General features: G+C 44.7%; 1 protein-coding gene across 33 annotated transcripts in view; it reads left to right on the top strand.

Moving 5' to 3' along the window:
• CELF2 (CUGBP Elav-like family member 2) overlaps window positions 1-27,153 on the top strand; it is an 854,288-nt gene that overhangs the window by 788,471 nt on the left and 38,664 nt on the right. For all 33 annotated transcript variants that reach the window (XM_074405050.1, XM_074405048.1, XM_074405046.1 and 30 more), the window contains 2 exons: window positions 1,914-1,977; window positions 14,639-14,773. In XM_074405050.1, the coding sequence (XP_074261151.1) occupies window positions 1,914-1,977; window positions 14,639-14,773 (199 nt within the window). The remainder of the gene's footprint in view (window positions 1-1,913; window positions 1,978-14,638; window positions 14,774-27,153) is intronic.

Raw genomic sequence — 27,153 nt, 5'->3', positions numbered from 1 at the left:
GGGCAAGGAATCGAGAGGGATGAGTGAACACAGACTTTGTTTGGTTTTACTACCTGTTAGTGTGAAGTCCCATAATATCATTGTACCTGAGGCTTAGGTTGAATCAGCCAAGGGTTCCCAACCCCTGGGCCGGGTTCTAGTACCAGTCCATCGCCTGCTAGGAACAGGGCTGTACAGCAGGAGGGAAGGGGAGGCGAGTGAGCATTACCGTCCGAGCCCCACCTCCTGTCAGATCAGCAGCAGCAAGAGATGCTTGTAGGAGCACGAACCTACTGTAGACTGCACATGGCGAGGGATCTGGGTTGCTTGCTCCTTATGAGAATCTAATGACCTAACGTAGAACAGTTTCATCTCGAAACCTTCCCGCAACCCCTGTCTGTGGAAAAACTGTCTTCCACAAAACTGGTCCTTGGTGCCAAAAAGGTTGAGGATTGCTGGAATCCGCCACTGGTAATTTCACACTGCTTGGTGCTTTTACCTCACTTGAGATCCATTTTTGAGTCAGATCAACGTGTAGGTTTTTCATATCAAGCTGCAAAGACCTGGACTTCCCCAGAGGAACAGTGCTCTAGATTGTTTCACAGAGCCCCAAATAAATGCTGAAAGCTTCCCCCCCACCACCACCCCCGAGATGAAGTCTCACTCTGTCGCCCAGGTTGGAGTGCAAGGGCACCATTTCTGCTCACTGCAACCTTTGTCTCCCAGGCTCAAACAACTTCTCATGCCTCAGCCTTCTGAAAAGCTGGGATTACAGGCATGTGCCACCACACCCAGCTAATTTTTGTAATTTTAGTAGAGATGGAGGTTTTGCCATGTTATCCAAACTGGTCTTGAACTCCTAACCTCCAGTGATCCACCTGCCTTGGCCTGCCAAAGTGCTGGGATTACAGATGTGAGCCACCACACCTGGCTCTGAAAGCTATTTCTAAAATAGTGAGTTAACCTTGTCCCTCGCAGCACATAGTATGACAACAGTATCTCAACAATAAATGTGACAAATCTGTGCTCCTGGTATCCATGTACAGTTGAATACAGGAGACGGCTGTATGTTTTTGTATTGATCTACCTTACCGAAAAGAATAGCAGAGCCCAGCGCTCTGTATTTCACCTCAGTTAACCTGTGGTTCAGCCGAGTTGGACAAGTGCAGCTGCACTCCGGGGGCGCCATGCCTTTCTCTCGTGGCACCCATTCATTCTGCATGGCAGGAAAAATGCATCCCTGAAAGCACTAGTGGAAAACAGACTTTCTCACAAGTAGTTTAATTTTTTTGAAGATTGACATTCACAATGCGTGACTTCGACGTACATAGCACCAGACAATTCTCAGTTTTGACAAGCTGTATGTTTCTCTCTGCAGTGAAGACTTTTAAAACTGCTGCCCATTTGCGTGGTCATACAGTAGGGGCTGCAGCTGTACGGCTGTGAATAGACGCATTTATGTTAGTAGTTACCATGATGATCTTCATGTTGGCACCGGAGTCAGTGAGTCCATGTGCTTCTGATGAAGGGTGAAGAAAGCTGAACGGTGCTGGAAAGTAGAAGATAGGGAGGGAATGGACCCTGATTGACAGAGATGAGTTATGGTAACTGCTAGACTACAGAGAGAAATCATTAGTCACGCTATGTTGGTTTCAATAGATTTAACACCTGGTTGTTAAAAAGAGTAAATTGATTAATTGTTTTAAGGCAGCAGTGTTAGTGAGTTTCCCCAGTGTCTGTGTTTCTGAATAGAGATTAGACATGAATATGGATTTACAGCCCCAGCTCTGGGACCTTCAGCCCATCAGTAGGCAGGAGCAACCAACTCTGTAAATGCAAAGTAAACCGAATTTGTCCCCAATTTAATGAGGAAGTGACTGTGCTCTCACCTTCTCCACCCTGCCCTGACTTTGCACTTGTGTGTTCATCCACAGCTCCTGCAGCAGGCCACCTCCTCCAGCAACCTGGGTGCGTTCAGTGGCATTCAACAAATGGCAGGTAAGTCAGGAAGCACGCCTCTCCTTTTGACTATGCCATTGTCAGAACTTGGGGGTGGTTCTCAGGGCAAAGAGAAGCAGCAGGGGAAGAGAACCAAGAGTGATCATGAAACTTGTTAGCTTTCTGTCTTAGGTGTTTACATTGGAACCTCCTGCTCTCATCTGTCTCTGCTACCTCTTAGGTTACCTGCCCACCTTCCCTATGAGTGACAGCTGTAGAATGAAGGGGATGAGAAATCCCGCTTGGCATCTATATCAACTTATGACTGGATCAACAAATGACTCTCTAGTCATTTGTTGTTTTTATAAATAAGATTGATTACTGGGGGCTTTCCAGCCAGATTCCTGTATCTAGAGCAGCCAAATGATTGACTCCCCTCTAAAATCTGAATAATAGTCAGTAAAGATGTTCTGACCTCCATAATGAAAGGCAGGATTGCAGGCCTATCTTTGATTCGGTTTGCAGCCCCTTGATAACGACAGACAATTAACAGGGTGCCTTTTTTATTGTAGTGCCCCAGTTGACAGAATTGTGCATCAGAAGCTTTTATGTGAAAGTATAATCTTTGTTCTCGAAAAAATCAAAGTGTGACTGTGTTTGAAAGCCAGCTCGTTGAAGGATTCCTTCTTCTAATGAGCTGCGCCAGTAGTAACTGAGGTGCAGTGATTAGCGAAAGGTCACTCCTGCCGAGCCACCTTCCGTGCTGATTTCCCTACCTAACACAGGGCCAGGGAAGGCAGTGGGCGCAATAAATCAGAACACAGGTGCCCATTAACCTGCCATGAGGAACGGTCAGAGAGCCTTTTCCTTGTTTGATTCCAAAAAGGTGGGGGAAGAGGGCGAGGAGAAGAACGGGTTTTTGGCATATTAGAACCAAGCATGGTTTGTTTTAATCAAGGACACCCTGATTCAGTGCGGTGAAACCTTCATGTGTACAATGAAGCTTGCTTGTTTTGTCACCATGAAAATTCCTTTTTTCCACATTTCTGTTTGTGTGTGTGTGTGTGTGTGTGTGTGTGTGTGTGTGTGTTTTAATATGTATCCTTGGGGTTTTTTGTTTTTGTTTGTTTCATCTTGAATGAATCTGGAAAAACTTTCAAGGGGGCTTCTCCCTGGGTGTGTTATGTGATCGGCAGCCCAGCCGTTGTGGCCGGAGGGTCCTGGAAACTCATCAGCTGACAGCCTTCCTTGGCCTGCAATAAAAAAAAATACTTCTGAAATCATCGTTGGACTTTAAATCTGTTGGCACTGCCACATGGTTCTGTTGTAACATCGCTTCTGGATTATTAGAAATAATATAACTTGAAATGATAAATAGCTAAATCATTCAGCAGCATCTTTACTTACACAGTTTGGGAAGCTGGCCTTGGAGCTAAGAATCCCATTGAATGGTTAATTTACTTTTAATTCTATGAAAGGAACTGGAGAGAGATAAGTAAAATATTCAGGGGATGTTTTGTGTTTTAAAAGAGAAAGCCTCCTGATTGCAAGCTCTAAAATAAATGCTAATATTTGTCACACTTTCAGCCCATGGGAGATTTGCTTTTCTTCTAACACTATGGACACCGGGATCGAAATTAGGGGCTTTCCTTAGAGGAGGCCTCAGGCTTTCCCACTCCCACAGCTGAATTATGCAGAGCAGGTCACTGGGTCCCAAGGCTGCCGCCAAACGTGGTGTCCTGGGTGGACAGCGTGCCCTGTCACCTCTCATTAGGATGGATGTGCCTGTGCCGCACCAGCCGCTGGTCAGGATGCCAGTGCCTGCGCACTCTGCGTGCTCATTTGAAAACTCAGGGTATCTTGGATCACCTTACAAGGTGCCGAGGAGCAGATGGCTAATTTAAAGGCAATCTGTATATGCTCTGAGCCTCCCAAATTATCCATTTCTCGAATCCTCAATGTGTAAAATTGAGCACACTAAGTCCGCACAGGCTAGGAAATCAAATGCTGGACAGGCCATTCTCGACCATCATTTGGAGTATTCGGAGTATATGGAATATTCTGTCTTCAAGGTGTAGCTGTCAGGCTCTGTAAAGGATACCTTGCATTTATAGTGATCATCAGGTCTCATCTTCATGCGTATTTAAAGTATTACGATTTGGAGTATTTTTTCTACCGGTGAAGGAAGGTTTATATGGCCTCTCTGTCCTTGCCATGAATCTGCACCGGTGTTACACAGTGATCATGGTGGATGGGTGATGGAGGTTCCTTCCTAAGAGAGCTTTCCCAGCTTCCCCAAATGTGAGAGGGGCACCTCTGTTCCACATTCCTCAAAGCCCCTTCCTTCCTTCCCTCCCTCCCTCTGCCCTCACCTTCCTGGATACTCCCTACTCTTTGACTCTTCAGTGTTGTAGGAGGGCATAGCCTGGTGGCTGTCAGACTCAGCCCTCTCCCCTCTAAGAGCTGCTCATGAGTATTCTTGAGTGGATGAGTGAATAGATTTATCACTCAACAGACATAAATCCCCTGTGGAGCTTAAGTTAAATACCCAGTTTTTGAATTAAGAAATTTGTCTTCAGCAATATGTATAAACCAAAAGAACATTAAACTAATGACAGTATCTTTACAAATCAGTTGTTGGGGATTTGGAGATAGTTTGTATAACATAAAATGTAACAAATACAATAGAAAGTGTATGATAGTGGGATTGAAGAAACAAGAGGTTATTTATCCCAAACACCACCTGATGTTACAGTGCTTATTGGGTGATTGATACTGTGTCCCACTTAGAGTGAACACATAAACAACTCAGATGTAATTTTTCTGTATTACATTTTTATATATATATATATATATATATATATATATATATATACACACACACACACACACACACACACATATATGTATAGATATATATGTATATATGATGATCTCTGCATCTAAAATTCAAGTGGTCCAGCCTGGAATACTGTCGCCAAAAGTGAAAAATCATTTCAGAAATGAATAATATTTTGTTATGAACAGCTCTCAAAACATACTGGTCTGTTCTTCAGGATATGAGGTTTATAGCTAGAGTTTAAAATGCCACATTTATATGGATAAAACATTTTCAGTTTCAGGAGAAAATAAAGTAAAACCAAATGGGAAAAATAGACATTTTAGACAACTGGTTACTTAGTAGTTGCATCTATAAAATTGAATGAGACATCGGCTATGCTTTCTTTCCCAAAAACTCTTAAACATTTTTCCCTCAAACTAAAAAGAACTTCAGGTGTGCTTTATGGTGTTTATAAAAGAGGACCTTTACTAAATATGGAATTTAGAAGCAGAAAATGGATTAGGAACATACCTTTATAAACTGAAGGCATTTATATCTACTTTTTGTGCCTCCTTGAAGTTGGTTGGTTTTATTTTCCCTCTTAAAACTTCTAATAAAAACTTGTCCATTTCCCACTCAGCTGTGATATTTGTTCAGTGAATTTCTGAAATCTCAGAAACTTGGGGTCTGAGTTTGGGCTAAGAGCTGGGATTTTTCTTGACAGAGAAAGGGAATAAGAGAAAGTGTCTTCTCTGCCTTTCATTTGTTTATAACAACTATCAACTCAAATGAGCATCGTAATAGAAAAGCTACGGTAGTGTTTTGCCTGTTTGTTTAGCAAAGCTCCTTTTATCATAGCAAGCTAAGGACATGACTATCACTTCGTTACTATGTTACAGTTGAAAAAGGGGAAGATGAAAAGGTTAAATGAGTAATGTGAGATCACAGCACTAGTCAGTGACCTCATAACGAGCAGGATACAGAATTCCTAAATAACACAACAACTTGATGAGGTAGGAACTCTAAGTAGCCCATAGCACAGGCAGGCAACTGAGGCTTAGATGGGTTAGCAGACTTGTCCGCTGGCACTAAGCTAGTAAGTGGCAGAACCAAGCGTCAGATCCGCTCACTGATGCAAACCGTGCTCTGTCTCAGCCCCTTCAGGTGTGTTTGTGTAAACACAGCTGCAGCCCGCGTGGTCTCACGGCCCCCCCGCATTGTTAGAGAGGAAGCCTTCAGGGATGGTAACAGGAAAGCTGCCTCCCTTCATCCTGAAAAACATCTTGAGTTTATCACAAGTGAGTTTTTCTTTGTTAGAGGGGATTTTTTTTTTCTAGGCTAAGGAATTGTTGCTACACCAGTTACAGAGGTTCTAAAGCTGCGGCGGAAGTGTCTTTTGATGAACAGGAGGAAACAGCTTCGTTTTCATTCCGATTCTGAGTAAAGCAAGTAGTATAGTCCCTTCCAGAATATCTGGTCTAAGTTTTGAAGGTAACAATAAAATTGTAGAGTGCAAATATTTGCTTAAAACCCTGAAGCAGTTCTCCTTTTATCAATTTGAGATCTGTTCTCTTAGAAGAGTGTCTTGGTGTCTGGCACAAGTGGAGAGGAGGGGAAACACTTGCAAAAACAGCGTATCGGAGGTCTGAGAATCTGGAATTGGCGGTGCTCCCGGAGTTGGGAAGTGTGCTGGCTACATCCACAGAGACCCATGCAGAACTTGGTTCCTCCCCAAGCTGAGTCTCCAGCAGTCCGCACTGCAGACACTTCCTGCAAATGTGCTAATAGGCCTTATGAGAACGTTCTATAACCACCCATCTGTCACTTTTTAACAGACCTGATTGGCAAGCACTTGTAACAACTGACATCTGTTCGTGCTTATTGATATGCAGATTTATGGTAATTGCTATGAACAATAAGACACAAAATTACCTAAGGTGAACATTAAATTAAATTTTCATGCCCTTCTCCTTATAAATTTTTTTAATGTTAAGTTTCAAGTAGGCATATTGCGCATCTGTTTTGTACATAATTTCTTCATTTTGAGGATTTTTTTCCCCAAGTACTGAATGAAAAGTTGAATCCCTGTATTCCCTACTTTATTTGCCATCTTGATATCCCATTGTTAGAGTTACTAAAACTTATTTAAATATGTTTCATGTTCAGTCACCTGGATTATTGCCCCTGGTTCGAGAGGTGCCCATCTGAGCATTGACTTCATGAAGTTAATGTCATTTTTCTTCTCGGAAAGGAACTGTTTACCAAGTGCATGCCCGTGCCTCCGTCTGCTACCCTTTCAGGATGAGCGTGTGGGAGAAAGTGTGACTTGGGGATGCAGACTGAGGAGATGCCTGGGAGAGAGGTTGAGACAGGGAAAGGACAGGGCACCCACACACCTCAGAAAAGAGAGAGAGACAGAAGGGAACCAGAAATAAGACTTCCAGAGCAGCAGGAGCGAAGCCCACTGCTAGCTCTGGGGAGGAATAAAGGAAGTTGTAGGGGAGGCCCCGGGCCCCATCCGGGAGCAGGCCTGTGCCTGAAGTCTGTGCCTGAGATGCCCGGTCTGGCTAAGGAGGGAGAGAGTAAACCTCTGTCCTCACCCAGCTCCTCTAGCTGGTGTCTGCTCATTGAACCAGTGCCTTTCCCCGAAACCACTTCTCCCCTGTGTCGGAGGGGAAGGCAAGTGAGATGTCCATGTTCCGGGTGATGGTGTGGCTGTGGGTGCATCTCTGGTGGAAGGAGCCGAGACATCAGCCACTGGGGATGCGCATTGTTGCCAGGGAAGTGCCCGGGAACACTGGGGTCAATGACAGTCTCCACACTCTTCTCACCTCAGGTTTTTACTGTGGTGTGACAGTGTGGGATGGTCATTAGCACCTAGAAGATCACTAGGTACGGGGATGTTTGTGGGGCAGGTTGGACAGACAGTGGACTGTAGCCTCTGCTTTCCAGGCTCTGTCCTGGTTGGAATGAGATGCCCAGGAGGCAGGGGATGTCCTGGGGGTCTCAAGGGCTGCTCTCTGGGGCTTTTTGGCTCCATTTTCCATTGGGTCCTCCCCCAGTGTCACCTGTGCCCAGGAAGGTAGCTAAGACAGGAGGAGCTCAGGCTTGCCTAGCTGCTTCTGGTGCTGGTGTGCATGTGCATGTGCATGTGCATGCCTGTGTAGGCGTGCCTGCGTGTGCATACACGTGTATGCGTTCAGGAGAAAGCACTGTCTCCTTCATCCTCTTCTCTGTCCTCACCCCTCAGCTCTCCGTCCTCTTCTCTGTCCCCCCTCCTCAGCTCTCCGTCCTCTTCTCTGTCCTCACCCCTCAGCTCTCCGTCCTCTTCTCTGTCCCCCCTCCTCAGCTCTCCTTTGTTCCTGACTGCCCAAGTCATCGCTCCACCTCTGGGCTCTCGTGCAGTGGTTTTCTACTACCCCTTGTATCTCTTTCAGATTGTCTGAATGTGTCAGAAGTTCAACTTTTTATGATCTGTCACCAAAAACGTTTGCACACACATACTTTTTCATAAAATTTCAGAGAGTTTGCAGAGATACGGAATCCTGTCAGGGACCTCTGCCTAAGAAGCCCCAAGTTCAGGGGCCTGATGTGGGGTAGACTGAGGCAGTGGCAGACGAGGTTCTGTCTGGTCACTGAGGCAGCTAAGGCCAGTGGTCTGGGGTATCTGGGATTCTGGGGATGGATGCAGAAGGAAATCATGTTAAGAAATTCGGCCAGGCACAGTGGGTCACACCTGCAATTCGAGCACTTTGGGAGGCCAGAGCAGGCAAGGATCTCTTGAGCCCAGGAGTTCCAGACCAGCCTGCGCAACAAAGCAAAACCCCTTCTCTACAAAAGTAAGCTGAGTGTGGTGGTGAGTGCCTATAGTCCCAGCTACTCGGGAGGCTTAGGGGGGAGGATTGCTTGAGCCTGGGAAGTCATGGCTGCAGTGAGCCATAATGGTACTCCGGCCCTGGTGACAGAGCAAGACCTTGTCTCAAAATATATATGTGTTAACTGCCAAACTGATTTAGGGAGCAGAACGTGTGCATAGTTAGGAAGTAGGTAGTGGTTAACTGGTTAACCTAGTTCTTGGCTACACATGAAGACAAGATCACAAGCTCAGTCCCAGTCCTCTGGCATTCAGGTGGCATGCACGAAATTCGTATTGGCCCCAGTGTTTATGGACCCTGGGGCAAGGAGCAGCACTGCGTGTTGAAGCAGCACTAGGCTGGAATCCACCCCAGCATCTCCCATCTTTTCCGACTGTGGCGGGAGTGAGCGAGGCCACTCCTGGCAGATATGGGGAGCTGTGGGGTGGAGTTTACTTCTGGGCCCCAGCTACATTGCCTTTTGAAACCCTGTGCTGGATCAACCCTTTCCTTCCTATTCCTCCCTCCCTCCCACTCCTAAACTTACCTCAGATGCAAAGTTCAGGGAAGGAAATGGAGACCCACGCACAGTAGGAGAAGGAAGAGGAGGTCAGAAGAGCTCTAGATGGGGACCAAGAGGCCAGAAGGCAGCTCATGGGCAGGCCAGCCTGGCAGGGGGAGGACCCTCTCATTTCAGGGAGTGGCCCTTGGTGAGTGGCTCGTGATATTTTCACCTCTTCATGCCTCTGTTGCCTCTGTTTGTAACATGTACAAGAGTCACAGTGCCCACACCACGTGGATGTGTTAGGAACCCTAATAGCAGCACACAGGTAAAGCGCCGAGGAGCTTGCCTGACGCGCTTTGTTCTCGCTTGTGTTGTCATCGTTTAAGACGGTATTATTGCACTTACTAGTCTGAGAGCTGCTTTTCTGAGCTGAACTCTGCACTAGGTATTGGTGTTTGAGCTTTCTGTATGTTGTCCCATTTAATCTCTTAGTTCTCAAGAGGTGGGTTCTACTTCAGTCCCACTTCACAGTTGAAAACTCCAAGTGCAAACAGTTAATGAGCTTGCTACAGGCAACAGGCTGGCAGTAGGTGAGTCAGAGCCGGCTTTCATCCCAAGCTGTGTGAGAGCAGGACCTGCATTCTTCTTGACCAGCCTGTGCTACCTTCGGGAGGTGGTGGTGATTTCTACTGTTGTCCCTGGTTTCACCATAGAGCTTGTGTGTTCCAAGCTAGAGAAACACAGGTCCGTGTGAAGAAAGAGATGTCTCTACCAGCCCTACATTGGGAAAAGCAGAAATGTGGACTCAGGGTCAGAAACAGGGGCCCCAACCCAGAAACATGAGCAGGTGAGCTGTCCTGCCTCACCTCTGGTGTACAAGCACTTATTTCTTTTTTCTTTAAGAGATGGGGTCTCACTCTGTTGCCCAGGCTGAACTTGAACTCCTGGGCTCAAGCGATCCTCTAGCCTCAGCCTCCTGAGTAGCTGGAACTACAGGTACACACTACCACACCTGGCTTATGAGCACTTTTTCTGAAAATCAGAGTTGGGAGGACCATGAAACCTCCTGGGTCAGCACACAGGGACTAGGAGAAGGACAGGCTGGAAGGGATGACACCTACAGCTCCTCAGCTGGCCTGTGCTTTCCTATGCTTCTCTACCATCCCCATGGGTTCAAGGACTTCAGGAAGGATTTCATTCTGAATCTGGGCCTATTTCAAGAAACTGATGAAATGGCAAGATCTCCTCCTCACTCCCTGGCATCTCCCTGCTCCCACATCCAGCCATCTCGGGTACACAGACTATCATGTTTTCTACTTTATCCCCAGTGTCTTGCAAAGGCGGTAGCCCATCATGGCCACTCAGTAACTACTGGGTGGGTGGGTGAGTGGGTGGGTGGGAGGATGGATGATAGATGAGTGGATAGATGTATGCTGATGGATGAAGAATGGATAGGTGAGTGGATGATGGGTGGGTGCACAGATGGATTGAGTAGAGGATGGATGAGAGGTGAATGATGGATAGATGGATAGGTGGATGTGTGGTTGATGGAGGATGGGTGGATAATGGGTGGGCAGATGAGGGATGGATGCTTCGATCAGATATGTCCTGGAGGGGGACCTGCTGGCCTGCCCTAGAATGGTAGCTCTGCCTGTCATTAATTAGTGCCAGATCATAGGTGGATGTGGGGTAGATGATGAGTGGATGGGCGGATGATGGATGGATGTTGGGAGGATGATGGGTAGAGGAGTGTGTGGATGATGGATGGAATGGATGATGGACGAGTGTGTGCTGGATGGATGATGGGTGGACAGATGGATGTAGGGTAGATGATGAGTGGAAGGGTAGATGATGGATGGACAGTGGGTGGATTATGGATAGACAGGTGGGTTGACGATGGATGATGTGGGATAGATAAGTGGATGGGTGGATGATGGATGAATGGTAGGTAAATCATGGATAGATGGGTGGATGGATGATGGATGGATGGGTGGGAGGATCCATCCCACAATGAGGGATGGATGAGTGTGTTGATGAAGGATGAATGGGTGGGTGAATGATGGACAGAGTAGAGTGGTTGGATGATGGGTGGATGGATGAATGATGGCTGGATGGGTGGGAGGATCCATCACACAATGAGGGATGAACGGGTGTGTGGATGAGAGATGGATGGCTATGTGGATGATATATAGGTGGCAGGATAATGGATGGGTGGATGGAAAGTTAGGTAGATGGATGGGTAGTTGGGTGGATACAGGGATGGACAGATGGGTGGGTGTGTGGATGATGGAGATATAGATGGATGAGTGTGCACTGGGTGGATGATGGATGGGTGGGTGGGTAGGTGGTTAGATAAGTGGATGGGTGGACAAGCAAATATAGATCCTACTATTTGACTGGTTCTAACTAACTCTTCTCTGATTTTGCCCTCAAATTCCTCAGATGCTGGGGATCACGATCTCCTCTCCTTTCCACTCTTCATCTCAGCTTCCTTGACCTACAGTTTTTCCTTTCCTTACAGTCTGGCTGATGAGTAGTGTTAGCCATTGCTCCAGTGTGGTGCCTCAGAAACTCATCCACTCCCCCTGGACTTTCCAGGTGGCAGTAGGGAAAGGCTGAGCAGGATGTCAGGTGCTCTGTTGGGTGGTGAAGTGTGTAGAGGAGGATACACAGGCCCTCAGCCCTGGATCCTAAAGGAGGGGCATTGGAGAGAACCTGAGTGCTATCAGCTTAGTGAATGTCAGTGGCTGAGATGATGACTAACCATGGGCCCTAGTAAGTGTTTGTACAATGGATTAGTTAATGATTGAGAGAAAACAACCAATATTTGATGCTGCTGGAAATACCAAAGAACTACTTAAGAATGGGGAAAATGAAAACTTTGGCTTGCTCTATAGACAATACTCTTCAGAGCAATTTATTTAAGTGTCATACTGTCTCTTACCCTGTTTGTTCATCTTATATAGATTTGCTCATCACCTACTATATATATTAAAGTGTGTGTGTGTGTGTGTGTGTGTGTGTGTGTGTGTGTGTTTTTACATGGACTTTAAAATGAGTAAGACAAAATCTTTGTCCTCAAGGGAGTTGATACGTAGTTAGGAAGGCAAGAAATACATACAAATAATGTCAACGTAGGGTGTGATGAAAGCCACAGAACAGTTACAAACAGATAAAGAAATTTTCAGCTGACACAGAAAGTGTGTGTGTTACATGTAAACCATGTCTCCTTAGGAGTTGGCTATGGGATGGGACAAAAGGCTCTGCCCAGGCCCAGGCCAGTCTGTTTCTTGGCTGTGAGGCCTAGGCCGGGTCCTGATGCCTCTGACCCAAGCAGGCCAGCTAAGCCAGGCCATCAACACAGCTCCATCACTGTGGCTTCTACCTGGGAGGGTCAGGTATGTCCTGAAGGGGGACCCGCTGGCCTGAGCCTTTGATTTCAGGGCTAAGCCCTGTTCTTGTGCGCTCTGCCTTATGTTGGTGGTATGGTCTGGTCATGATTTGTGTTAGAGAAAGCACGTATCATGAGAGGCCCCAGAAGACACAAACAGATTTGTATGAACGTGCCTCACTCCTTGTGAGATGTGTCACAGCCTGGGTGCTCCCTCACACGCAAGTCAAACATGCAGGAAGCAGAACCCCTTGCTGGGGCCATGTTGGTCTGCATTGGGGCCAGGCAGTTTGCATACTGCCTCCGTTTTCCTAAAGTAAAACTGAAAATTGAGACCAGCGCCTGTCAACACCCACTTCCTCATGAATATGGCACCATGTGACCCTGGATGAGAGAAAACCAGGGAGCACTTTCTTGCCGGTTGTGTTCACTTGATAAAGCAGGGTTGTCAGAAGTCTGTCCTTTTCTTACAGAAATTCACAGGATTATACAAATACTTCTGTCCCGTGTCCAAGCATTCTCGTGAAATAAGTAGGTTTTGAAAAACAGGTGCTTGGCTTTCAACCTAAGCCAAAAGGTCTGGATGTCTCCTGGAAGAAGACAGTTATCATGATCTGGACAAAATGAGAATCCACTTAGCAGCCAAGACAGCAGGAACTTTGTTCTGAGTAGAAATGCACCCTGCTTGAGGAGGCCAGGGCAGAGGCACAGAAGAGTGCTGTCTAGAGCTCCCAGCAGGCAGGCACTGAGCTGCACCCATCCTGGGGGCTTACACATGTATGTTGCTAGAACATTCTCATCCCTTCAACCGTAACCCCAACACATATTATGAAGGCCATGGGATGAGGGTACTGGTTGGCACAGGCAGCGCCCCTGTGAGGGAGAAGCTGTCAGGGTACTTTCCCTAAAGGTGAAAATTGCTCCATAGATATTAAGTGTCTGGACTTAAGAGCAGAGAAGGTCGAATTAAGCTGAAGTCTACCGGTTTTCCAGCTTCTTTGTGTAGGGAGAGATCCACTGTTTCATGTTTCTTACATACACAGCCTTCCGGTGAAGTGAATCATGGAAAAAACACTTTGATCATTTAGAGAACCTTTGGACTGAGAGATGGAAGTGGGGTAGAGGGAGAAAAAATGCTAACACTCTCCAGTGTAGACACCAGGGCCGAGCCCGCCCCCAGAGTGTTGCCCCAAATCTCTCGGCTGATGCCACTCATGTTCACGCAAATTTTCTATTTTTTTTTTTCATAATTTTCATGAGTCAGACATTCTTGTTTAAGTCCCTCTGAAAATGTAAATGCCTTGAAAAGGCAAATACAAATATTTTATAAATAAAACTATTAAGGTAACTGCCATTTCTAGTAAAGCATTCTAGTATTTATCAAATATGAAATTTGAGGTCCCTATGGACACATTTTAGGGTTCACATTTAAATCCAGAGAGAAGTTCAGTGGCAATAACAGGTAGAAAAATCAAAGGTGGCATTCACTGAGCACTTACGTTGTGCCATATTACTTGCTTCCATCATCTTATTTAATCTGCACAACCACCGTTTGAGGTAGAGCTCAGTTAATGCTGCCACTCAATATCCAGAAATAGATGGATAGGCTTAGAACCCATATGAGTTCAGCTTCAGCACAAAAGCTTTTTAACCAGTAAAATATCATTTCTTCTGGAATAGCTCGTTTTGAGGGACTGAGTTTACCATGAAGTCTTTGCTCCAGCAGTTGCCACATCTCTTCATGTCTTGGCAGCTGTGTCATAGAAGCTGCCAGCCCAGAAGGCCCTATTCTGGCCAGTCAGCACCGAAATCTCTCGTCTTTTCCACTTGACAGCATGGCAAGAAGGCCATGGGATGAGGATACTGGTTGACACAGGCAGCGCCCCTGTGAGGGAGAAGCACAGGCTCTGCTAGGGAGAGATTCAGGTGCCCTTTCTGGGTATGTGGTCTCTGGGAAGAGCCATGGCGTCAGGGAGAGCTGATAGAGGGGCATCTTTGGAGGAGAGGGCTGGAGAGCCCAGCTCCCACCCAGGCAGGTGACCGTGCACAGGGCCGTGTGCTTTCATCACCTGTCCTGACAGTTTGATGAGCCCTCTCGTTTGACAACTGCAGAGGCCTGTTGCTAAAGGTAGCTTTCTCTTCCTCCACAGGCATGAATGCTTTACAGTTGCAGAACCTGGCGACGCTGGCTGCTGCTGCAGCTGCGGCCCAGACCTCAGCCACCAGCACCAATGCAAACCCTCTCTCTACCACGAGCAGCGCCCTGGGAGCCCTGACAAGTCCCGGTGAGTGAGAGGGGTGCTCTTTCCTTGCGGGGGATGCAGCAGGAGTGGCAGGTTGGTTTCCATGCCTGCAGGTGCAAAGGGTGAGGCCAGACGTGTCCACAATGGAGCCGGGAAGCTACACTGGGCTGCTTTCATTCATTGGGCTATTTAATCTTTTTAAAGGATCAGAATTCAAAGGTGTCCTTTATTTTCCATGGATAAGATGAAAAAAAATAAGAGAATCCACTGCGCAAGCCCTTCTCACACATTCACTCTGTCTTAAAAAGGTCCATATTGTCCATTCAGCACTAGTTGTTACCATTATGAAGAGCCGCCGTCTCTTAGTCTGTCTTTGTCCTGTGTGTAAGAATTCTCTTTTAAATCTCAAAATTCCTAATGATTCCCATGTTGTATTTCACACTGACTCCATCCATCACATTTGATGTGAAAATCCACAATCCAGCAGGGAACATCTTTGCTCATGTCTGGTCAGATTCTGGGCTGTGTCATTTAGTCTTTTTTCTTCACAAATTTTGTTGCCTTACTCAAAAGCAGATGCCAGTTTCCTTTTCCTACAAGCCTGATATAACTTGGTTGCTTAGATACCTTGATTTGAGGGTTTCTTTTTTTTTTTTTTTTTTTTTTTTTAATTTGAAAAAAGTAGAATGTTTCACTGGTTTCCTTCTCTGTATTTTCCAGACCTGGATAGATGATCTCACCTCCTTCTCTGTTATGTGAAGGAGTTGGCCTGGACAGTCTCCAAGCTTCCTTCTAACTTTCAAAATCCCATGACCCTTTATCAGCTGTGCCCCAAAGATTAGCTAAGTGTTGAAAAAACTTTAATAAAAAAACAGCGAATGAGTTTTCAGGAAAACACACATTGAAAGCTACAGCCTACAACAGACTGGCCGTTTTAGGGCTTTTGACCTCAGGGAGGAATGAGGTGTGTTCCTAGAGCTGGCAGTTCTCTAAAAAGCGTCACCCTCTGCCTCTGCATCAGACGTTGTGTAACTAAGTCATTTCACCCTGAGGACGGTTTGCAGGGAGAAGTCTGAGAGATGTTGAAGAGAAGCTGGTCTGTTTACCCATAATGTGCTGAAATCTCAGCACGCATATTGAGTTCATTGTGTATAGTGTCTTCAAAAACATCCCATTACTATATATGGGCCTCATCTTATGTAATGAATACTATTCCTGAAAATTCAACTTTGCCACCCTTAATTTCAAGAAATTAAGTGATAGCTTCAATGCAACACATCAACTTGTTATTTAAATACATCCTGTAATGATCCCTTTTGAGAAATGTTTTTAACATGATAGATTTCCCCTTTGCAAAAAGTCCTTTTTAAAAAAGAAAATTCGACCCTCCCCAACTTAGATTTCATAAATCAGATTAAAATGTAATTTCTTTTTTTTTCATCATAAAGAATGTATTTTATTCTTATAATTTTCCTAATGGCCAAATCCTAAGTTTGACATGATGGTACAGAAACAGTAATAGCTCAGCATGATCAGCTGCAAAACAGCTCTGTGATCACTTCATTGCAGTTTTTTTTTTTTAATTGCATTTTAGGTTTTGGGGTACATGTGAAGAACATGCAAGATTGTTGCATAGGTACACACATGGCAGTGTGGTTTGCTGCCTTCTGTCCCCTCGCCTGTATCTGTCCTTTCTCCCCATGCTATCTCTTCCCACCTCCCCACCCCCCTGTCCCTACCCCATTTCCCCCCAATGGACCCCAGTGTGTAGTGCTCCCCTCCCTGTGTCCATGTGTTCTCATTGTTCAACACCCGCCTATGAGTGAGAACATTTGGTGTTTGATTTTCTGCTCTTGTGTCAGTTTGCTGAGAATGATGGTTTCCAGGTTCATCCATGTCCCTACAAAGGACATGAACTCATCGTTTTTGATGGCTGCGTAATATTCCATGGTGTATATGTACCACGTTTTCCCTATCCAGTCTATCATCGTTGGGCATTTGGGTTGGTTCCAGGTCTTTGCTATTGTAAACAGTGCTGCAATGAACATTCATGTGCATGTGTCCTTATAGTAGAATGATTTATAATCCTTTGGATATATACCCAGTAATGGGATTGCTGGGTCAAATGGGATTTCTATTTTTAGGTCATTGAGGAATCGCTACACTGTCTTCCACAATGGTTGAATTAATTTACATTCCCACCAACAGTGTAAAAGTGTTCCTATTTCTCCACATCCTCTCCAGCAGCTGTTGTTTCCAGATTTTTTAATGATCGCCATTCTAACTGGTGTGAGATGGTATCTCAATGTGGTTTTGATTTGCATTTCTCTTAATGACCAATGATGATGAGCATTTTTTCATGTTTGTTGGCCTCCTGTATGTCTTCTTTTTTTTTTTTTTTTGTATGTCTTCTTTTGTAAAGTGTCTGTTCATATCCTTCGCCCATTTTTGAATGGGCTTGTTTGTTTTTTTCTTGTAGAGCTATCTGTTTTAGTTCTTTGTAAATTCTGGATATCAGCCCCTTGTCAGATGGGTAGACTGCAACAATTTTTTCCCATTCTGTTGGTTGCCGATTCACTCTACTGACTGTTTCTTTTGCCGTGCAGAAGCTGTGGAGTTTGATTAGGTCCCATTTGTCTATTTTGGCTTTTGTTGCCATTGCTTTTGGCGTTTTGGTCATGAAGTCCTTGCCTACACCTATGTCCTGAATGGTTTTGCCTAGATTTTCTTCTAGGGTTTTTATGGTGTTAGGTCTTATGTTTAAGTCTTTAATCCATCTGGAGTTAATTTTGGTGTAAGGTGTCAGGAAGGGGTCCTGTTTCTGCTTTCTGCACATGGCTAGCCAGTTTGCCCAACACCATTTATTAAACAGGGAGTCCTTTCCCCATTGCTTGTTTTTGTCAGGTTTGTCGAAGATCGGATGGTTGTGGGTATGTTGTATTTCCTCTGAGGCCTCTGTTCTGTTCCATTGGTCTATATCTCTGTTTTGGTACCAGTACCATGCTGTTTTGATTACTGTAGCCTTGTAGTATAGTTTGAAGTCCGGTAGTGTGATGCCTCCTGCTTTGTTCTTTCTGCTTAGAATTGACTTGGCTATGCGGGCTCTCTTTTGGTTCCATATGAAGTTTAAGGTGTTTTTTTCCAGTTCTGTGAAGAAGGTCATTGGTAGCTTGATGGGAATAGCATTGAATTTGTAAATTACTTTGGGCGGTATGGCCATTTTCATGATGTTGATTCTTCCTAACCATGAACATGGAATGTTTCTCCATCTGTTTGTGTCCTCTCTTATTTCGTTGAGCAGTGGCTTGTAGTTCTCCTTGAAGAGGTCCTTTACGTTCCTTGTTAGTTGTATTCCTAGGTATTTTATTCTCTTTGTAGCAATTGTGAATGGCAGTTCGTTCTTGATTTGGCTCTCTTTAAGTCTGTTACTGGTGTATAGGAATGCCTGTGATTTTTGCACGTTGATTTTGTATCCTGAGACTTTGCTGAAGTTGTTTATCAGTTTCAGGAGATTTTGGGCTGAGACGATGGGGTCTTCTAGATATACAATCATGTCATCTGCAAATAGAGACAATTTGATTTCCTCCTTTCCAATTTGAACACCCTTTATTTCTTTTTCTTGCCTGATTGCTCTGGCTAGAACTTCCAGTACTATATTGAATGTATTTTCTTAAGTAGGATATTTTTTTCCTTGTGATCTCTATGATTACACCAAAATAGCATGGAGTGTTAATGCATTTTGGTGTATCTTTAGTCCAAAGGAGGCTCGTCAGTTTAAGATGCCAAATGCAGAAGCAGCTATCAGCTTATCAGAGTAGATAATATAAATCCAGAATAATATCCAGAAAGTGCTGTGTGGCCCAAGCAGGACAGACGTGCTGCCTACCTTTGGGAGTCCGTCAGTCCACCAGGGACTTAGACAAAAAACTAAGCAATGAGTGACAAATCAGTGACAGAATCCCACTGAAAAAGGGGAAAGGGGACTGGAGGAGATGACCCCTCTCTCAAAAGGTGACCTTTAAGCAGAGACCTGAGTTCCGTGATGGAAGCTATGGTGCCTGTTCAGGCAGAGGACAGAGCCAGTGGGTGGGGAGAGCAGAGTGGGGGTGCCGTGGCGGACCAAGTCCGTTCTATCCCACGTGGGGAGGAGCATGAGCTTGTCGCACGCAACCTTCTTAAAATGTGGGCTACTCAGACAGCCTAGGGCGACAGCCTAGGTGTTGGTTGAAAAGGAATTTTAAACATATGTGACTATTTTCAGTTTTTTCCTGAGACCGCAGTGAAAGAGAATGTGTTGTGAGCTGAGCCTTCCTCCCTGCTGGAGTCAAACCCACACCAGGCAGTGTCCTTCCCCTTACTGCTCTGGAAGAGGCTTCCTGCCCTTCAGAACGCGCCACTCACTTAGCGTCACTGAGAGTGATTTTTCTCTTCTCTACTGAGGAATGCTTTGCATACTATTGAAAGTATTTTATTAGAATCCTGAAGTGTAGCAGCAGCAGTGATTGAAATCTACATTTCAGTTATTTTTCTTAAGTGTAACTAAAAAATCTGGTGTTTAAGTGAAAGTAAATTATTTGTCTAATTTCCATCAGGGACTTTTTCAAAGTCACAGAAAATGTGGTTTGTAGAATTCATGAATCTCCACTTCATCAAGGCAATTTTCTAGAAAATAAAAAAGAGTTGAAAGCCGTTCCCAAAGCCATGGCCATCATTTACTTTTTAAATAATAATAAACTGGACGCAGTATTTGAACCATGAGCCGGTTCACTCACACCATGAGATGCAGGGAAGCCGCATCCCATCCTTCCTCCACAGGGCCTTGGGTTTACCCTGTTTTAAAAGCGTGTCTCTTAAGCTTCAGACAAATTCATCTAGAAGGCAAAGGGACAATTCAATCCCCTAAACTATTAATTTTTTTAATAATTGTAAATTTATCATTTCAATTTTGCATACCCAGGAAAAGTCTCCCTACAGCATTATTTTAAATGATTTAAAACAGTCTTGACTTTAAAACATGAAAGATTAAGCTTTAATTTTTGTTTAAAAAAAAAATCCCCTTAGGCAATAAATAGGTTCCTTTGTCTCATGGCCTTGAAATAAAAATTAAAATGTTTAAATTGCCCATGGTTAGAATAAGTGTTTCATGCAATTATCAGATGGTAGTGAATAAAATTAGAAATTAAATCATGAAAGAATAAAAACCAGGTAAGTGCATATTACGCCTTTTATGAGTTTCTCACGGGTCTTTTGAAGCCTAATTTAATCATGTTTCTTGTCTTTTATTTTGATATGATAATTTTTCCTTTGTTTACCTCAGTCTTCTATTTAGTTAATTAATTCTTGGGTCATTTTTTTGTTACCCAGTTTTTAACCTGTTTTTGAGGACCGTGTCTCTGTGTAAGAGGCAAGTTGTCTAGAAGTGGTGTAACTAGGTATTAAAGACGATAATGTTTGTCTTACATTCAGCTCGCAGATTTCTTGGTTTTGCTGGTACTTTTGAGAGCTAGCAGAGACTGTTACTGTTACCACACGTGAATATTTCTTTTTTGGCCTGAAATATAATACCGTATTCATGTACCATGTTATTACACTGACCTTCTTCTGTCTTCTTCCTTTAAAGAAAAAGGACGCTTTAAAATTCTCCAAGTGCTTCTGTAAGAGCAGAATTAACTGAATATACATTCCAGGATAATAGATTGGATCTTAGCATGGTACAAGGCATTTGAAAAGGCTAGGAGACAGTTTTCATTCCCACCATTGGCTCTTCAAAGAGTTATCACTTTGAATTCTGGGTAGCATTTTCCCCATCTTCAAGGTGTCCCTGGCCTCCTTGAAGGCTGTGACAAAGTGACGAACAGAAAGCTCCAAGGAAATGGTGGCATTTCCTCTGGGACTGTGTGAGGGTAACAGAGATTGGAGGAGTTTGGACATTATTCAGCCATTCCCTGCCACCTTACGTAGTACTGATCCAGGAAAGGTGACTGTTGTTGCACACCTATGTCACCAGAGCAGCTGAGTGACCAAGTGGAAATGTGAATTCACCTTGACGTTATGCTGTGGCCTTTCCGTTGTCACTGCTGTCAATACATGTCTGCACTTGCATCAGAAAAGACGTTGAATTATGCAAAGAGATGTGATGCATAAGCTGGTTTAACCCACATTTCTGAGACTTCTAGTCGTGCAAGACAAATACATAAAAACAAGTTGGGGCCTGCACTGCCCTCTCCACGTGGTGACCTGCAGGAGACAGTATCACAGATGAGAAAGGGTCAGGGCAGGAGAGAGGGACAGACAGGCGGACAGAGAGACCATCTCCCCAAGGCTACTGCAGTGGTCCTACAACCTCAAAGTCTAGAATAAACTTGCCCCACAGACTTGTCCTTACCCTTCTGGACTCTTAAGTGGATCATCCAGTGGCTGATGTCGCAGTCGCTGATCTTTGCAGCTGGCCCCTGGCCCATCCGTGTGTGTCATCAGCCCCTGTGAAGCATCTTTTCCCTCCCAGGCTACAGGAGTCTGGAAGAGACCCTCCTCTTCTCTCCCTTTGTACTATTGGAACAGCCTCCAACTCAGCCCCTTACCTCTGTCTGTCTTGCACACTCTTGGCATCTGTGGTCTAGACTAGAGTGAAACAAACTCCAGCTGTAGCGATCAGGGTCCACCTGGACCACCTCCACTCTTGCGTCCAGAATCTAGGCAGCACACACTCGCCCAGATCAGGTCACCCCTCATACCCCGGAAACACCATCAGCCTTTATGCCATTATTCTTTCAGGCCTCTCTACCTAGAACATCTCCCACCTTTCCTCCCGTGAAAATCTAATATGTCACTCATTTATTGCACTGCTGGTTCTTGAGAACAATAACATTGGTGGGTATGAAAGTGTTTCTGGTGCACATTATAAAAAGTAGAGTTTATGCTCCTTCTGTAATTTAAATTGGAATAAAAGACTTTTGGTGGTAATTACTAAAAACTGTTTTCAGTAACCTACTACTTTTATGAATCAGTGTATATGCCACCTCTACCGTGAAGTTAGAATTAATCACTTCCACATTGTATTTCTGACATAGTACCTAGCTCATTCTAGACCTGGGTCAGTGCAGACTGTTCCTGAGGAGCTGTTGGGTTCCCTGAGGGCAGGGGTGGAGAGGCCTGGCGTGTCAGTGCTGGCTGGGGCGTTCTGCAGACACCGCCCCTCTCCTGTGCTGCCAGGGCATGCTCGGCCTCCCTCCACTAACGCTGACCCTGTTGCCTCTGCAGGACGGTCATGTGGGCACGCACTTTGTGTCTCGCCCTCTAGCCAGTGAGTTCTTTTGAAGTAGGTACTCTGTGTTATTTACTCATAATTCCCCCTTGCATCTGGAACAGCATATCAGACACAGGCCCTCACGTGTTTTTTAGTAATTCAGTGGAATAGCAAAGTGAAAATTGTCAAAGACAAGTGTTTAAAGGCCATCTGTTCAGTCTAGTACAGTGTGCACATCTCTCAGAGAGCAGCTGAGTCCCTCAGGGTGACGTTGACTGGGTCAGCACACCCACCCAATCCACCTGTAAGGCGAGGCTCTGCCTGGATCCCTCAAGAACCAAACCCATAATTTGGCTTCACCTTACAGGTGAATACTCGGGTACAACAGGTTTCTGAAGAATGAATCAATACTAAGTTATACCAACACAGTCAAATGAAGCATTCTTTTATTACAAGAGTAGCTTATTTTACAAATACTGACTTTCAAAATGTTCTGATGTCATCATAAAGAATAAGCGAGAGTCTGCTATCAAATAAGTGATTTCATTTTCAGAAGAACCACCTACTCTAATGTAGGCTTCTGAAAGATAATGTAACAGCAGACTGTCCTCAGAAAGTGCCCATTGACTCTGTGTACTGCTAACTCCACATGGCCTTCCACTCTGCCTGCCTACACTGCTTACAGAAAGCACGGTCCCATTTAGCTTTTCAGAGTATTTTTTACTCGTACCATACTTAGGCCCTGCATTTTATAAGTGCAGGGGGACCAGTTGTTCCTGTGAAAATGGCCTGAGTCTTTACTCTCCTCTTTTTCTCCTTACACTCATCTTTTTTCATTGTTTATTCCAAGGAGAAAGAAGGAAATCTCAAAGCAGTCTATTCTCCCCTTCACTAGTGGCTAAGTGTCTCAGTCAGGCAAAGTCAAGCCAGTTGGTAATAAAGGCTGTGCATTTGTGGGTTTCAATCTGTCAAGCATCTTTTTTTTTTTTTTTTAAACTTTCCTATGGTGCTGACAGTCAAACTTCTTTACACTCTATTGCTACAGTAGGAAGAGCGTTGGCATCCCAGTCTTTGCCCATTTCCTGCAAGTTTCAACATTTTACACTGCCTTTCTGAAAATTTTGTTGTTTGCTCTTGGCATTATGGGGCTCACTTTATTTTCATTAATGTTAACGGAGTCCAACATTACATAACAAGTTCCATAAATAAAATGACTCTGCAGTGGCTGTTATCTCTTAATAGATTTTTTTTCATTCATTCATCAAATATCTATGCATCAATGTGCCTGGGACTGTTCCAGAACTTGAGACACATCAGTAGGCAAAGCTGAAGATGATTTCTGCCTGCATGTCCTTTCTCTTGTAGCATTAGCTTTCAAGAAAAGCATCGTTTTACTAAATTCACACCATAGTAAAAATAATTTGAATAGCCTTTAAGTATAAACTGTAACTTCTACACTCTTAAAATGTCATAACCAATATTTTGTATGTCTTACATTCAATTTTGTGAATGAGACCGAGAGCAGGAGGGGAAGCTTTTTTCTCTCGTTTGAGCTGTTCTGTCTTTGTGTGTGTTGAGAGCAGCCAAGAGCTGGGAGGAGGGCCCCACCTCGGGTAGAGCTGCAAGTGGCTGAAGCAGACAGTGAGAAGGTTTAGTGCTCAGCCTTGGTGCCTGGGCTGCTCTGTGGCATCTCGACAGAAGCAAGACATGAAAACCAAGTTGTCTGAAAGTTCTTAGGCATGTAAGACTTACATTGTTGGGGAAAACAACAGTTGGGAATGGTGTATCTTCCTAGTAAATGTCCTTTATTTGGCACTGATCATCCTGCTTCTAAAGGAGGAGAGAGCATGCAAACCCCTCCCAACCAGAGAGGTTTTGAGGGCCCTGCTTGTGCGGGAGTTTGGGTGTGGAATGACCTTCTGCACAGTGAGTGCATGGACATTCCAGGCAGTGTGCGCAGTGCCCTGACCTGGAGCAGGCTGGAGTCTCTTAATAGTCTGGAACCAGTTTAAAGTTTAATAAAGCCACACAGCTGTTAGGGTAGATACTTATGGTTCACCACAGAGCCCACACTGGGATTCATGCAATTAGATTCCACCTGTGCCCTGAGCTCTGCTTGGCGGATCCCTTCGTCTGCGGGGTAGACAGAGCCTCACGTGCATCTTAGGGCTGCCACTCACCACACACATTGTTCCTCATTTTGAGTGGGCTTTTTAATATGTGCAGTTATTGATTCTAATTCTTCATGTATTTGCTTTTTGGTGTTAGTGGTGCTAGAGTCTGTGCTAAGTGTTAGAGATTTGTTTTTAAATTTTGCTTTGCACAGTCTCCTGCATTGTGGCAAACCCACATCAGTCCCCTTGTGGTATCTGTATGAGCTCAGGCTGTGTTTTCTGTCCAACACAACCACTTAATGAGATTGTTATTCCCACTAAATGATCTATGATGTTGTGTGATAGAATCATGTTATCACCACTGGCACTGATGCTTCAGTGTTATATCAGGTGGGAAAATCAAAGCTTTATTCTAGTCACAACTTCCCAGAATTGTATACTCTAAGGTCCATTTCTTAAGACTTGAAGGCAATCAGATGGAAATTTTTAGTTCAGATGTGGTTTCATCCCAAGGACCAGACACCATCAACTCCATAGCCACGTGCAAACATAAGCAAAATACACCAACCTGTACAGCACAGGAGGAAAGCAGCAAGGCAGGTAAGGTACAGGTGTCAGTGACAGGAGCGATTCTGCCCCAAGGAAGTGAGGGAAATTTCAGTAGAAGAGTTGACAACTTAAGCCAAAATGTTTAGGGTAGGTAGGATTTTTAAAAGTAGAAATGGAATGGAAGATATATCAAATATGTCAAATGTATGAAAATGCAGAAATAGGATTTAATCAGCAAATGGAAGTTGCTCTCAATTTTCACAAGCATGCACATAGGGAAAAGGATGCCCACGGGAGACCCTGAAAGCCATGGCTGGGGAGCTAGAACTTTTCCTGTTAGCAGTGAAGAGCCATTTCAGGACCTTGGGCCCAAGAATGACAGTGACTGGACTGAGGCACCCATTGGATGTGGGGAGAACAAAAGGAAAGGAGGAAAGACGATGTTGAGTGTGGAGTCTGGGTGGCCAGTGGGGCACTGTTTTCAGTTGTGAGAGGAGTTGAGGGAAGCTGTCGTACAAGATGATCGGACATAGCACATGCTGAGCTCAAGTGCACATGAATGGGCACTCCGTAAAATGTGCCCAGCAGCGATCAGATGTATGACCATCAGGCTGACCAGAGCCCTGCACTGGAGAGTAGATTGACACTGACCTGCAGAGGCCAGGTGGGCTGCCCTAAGCCAGGGGAGGGATGAGGTGATTAGGCCAAAATCACCAGCAAGGCAAGGCGGGGACTGGGTGTAGAAAGCCTTTGTGGGGGATGTCTATGTTTGTGGGGCAGAGGGGCCAAGGAATGGAAAGGGAGCTTTCTGAGGAAAGCACAGTGTCAGGGAGGCCAATGGGTACAGGGCTGGAGGGGGTGAAGGCAGAGCTGACTGAAGTTCGATGTGGGGAGTGGGTTCTCCCTTGAGTGGCTGCTTCACAGCAGTGGTTGACAGTTTTGCAGTTAAAGAGGACAGAATTCTATATGGCATGTTCATGAAATGTGAATATTTATAAAAATCTGTAAATGGGGCCATTCGTGGTAGTTCACACCTATAATCCCAGCACTTTGGGAGGCTGAGACGGGCAGATCCCTTGAGGCCAGGAGTTCGAGACCAGCCTGGCCAACACAGTGAAACCCTGTCTCTACCAAAAATACAAGAATAAGCTGGGCATGGTGGTGCACACCTGTAGGCCCAGCTACTTGGGAGGCTGAGGCAAGAGAATCACTTGAACCTAGGAGGCGGAGGTTGCAGTGAGCCAACTCCAGCCTGGCTGTCAAGAGCAAGACTCCATCTCAAAAAAACAAAAGAAAATTAAAAATCTATAAATGTACTAGGGGCACTAGGAGGAGAACGTTTTTATGGTTTTAAGATGGAGAAAACAAACATATTTGTAGAACAAAGAGCCAGTACAAAGGGAAACAGGAAGAAGCCATTGAGAGCTAAAAGCTGGACTAGAGTCAAAGCACAGGCTGGAGGGATGAACTCGGCCCCCAGTGTGTCCCTATCCTGTGGCGGGGGGGATGCTGCCTGCTGAGTGTCAGGTCACGTGTCTTCTCCCCCAGGAGGACCCCCCCACAGCAGCACCCTGGCCTTGCAGCGTCATCTTGACCTGGTACTAGTGCATAAGCCAACAGGCATGAACCCGAATCAGGGCTAAGTCAGCAGGTGGTGCAGTCTTAAGGGAGGGAACACCGTAGCCTCTGTCAGGATTGGGGATGCCAAGAATTTAGGACAGAACGATACTTAACGTCACATACAGGCCAGGATTGATATATCTGGGGCTACAAACAAAAACTCAAAGAAAAAGTCAACCTACAGGATGTAATAGAGGATTTCTAATTTTGTTTTTCTAGAGTATATAGACATCTTGATCAAGAGTCAAGTCACTGGAGCAAGTAATGTAATGCTTCTTTAATTTTTCCAGTTGTGAAATAGAATTAATTGCTAATATTCACTTTTCTTACGGAAACATTGAGGTTTATACATATACACGTATTTATATTTCTGTAAATGTATACTGGTGCTTTTTTAAAAAGAAGAGATTTAAGTATCTCATGCGAAGAGCGTTTCATTATTTTGGAGTGACACAAAATACTGCAACTCTGGAGAACAGAGACTAGGTTAAAACTAGAATAAGGTCCTATGATATTTATCTAGGTTAAAACTAGAATGAGGTCTGATGATGTTTAACTAGTTTAAAACTAGAACAAGTTCCTATGATACTTAATATCAGAATAAGGTCTGATGATATTTAACTGGGTTAAAACTAGAATAAGGTCCAATGATAACTTTTCTCTGAATCTTTTGCCTTTGGAAAACAAGTATCTCCCCACCCTTCCATTAAAAATTAGGACGTAAATACAGGGAGAAGACAGTTTCCTCACTCCTTTCTGCTTTTGTGCTCTGCCACTTGAGGGAACAGTAAACTTTCTACCTACCATAAATGCCACTTGAACTCCTAGAACCGACATCCCCTCCTTGGCAAAGGCAAAATGGTACGACCGGGTTAAACAGAGCCAGATAGCTA

The sequence above is a fragment of the Saimiri boliviensis genome, chromosome 8, assembly GCF_048565385.1.
Source record: "Saimiri boliviensis isolate mSaiBol1 chromosome 8, mSaiBol1.pri, whole genome shotgun sequence".
NCBI classification, from domain to species: domain Eukaryota; kingdom Metazoa; phylum Chordata; class Mammalia; order Primates; family Cebidae; genus Saimiri; species Saimiri boliviensis.
The sequence above is the reverse complement of the archived record's forward strand: the minus strand, read 5'-3'. Positions and strand labels throughout refer to the sequence as shown.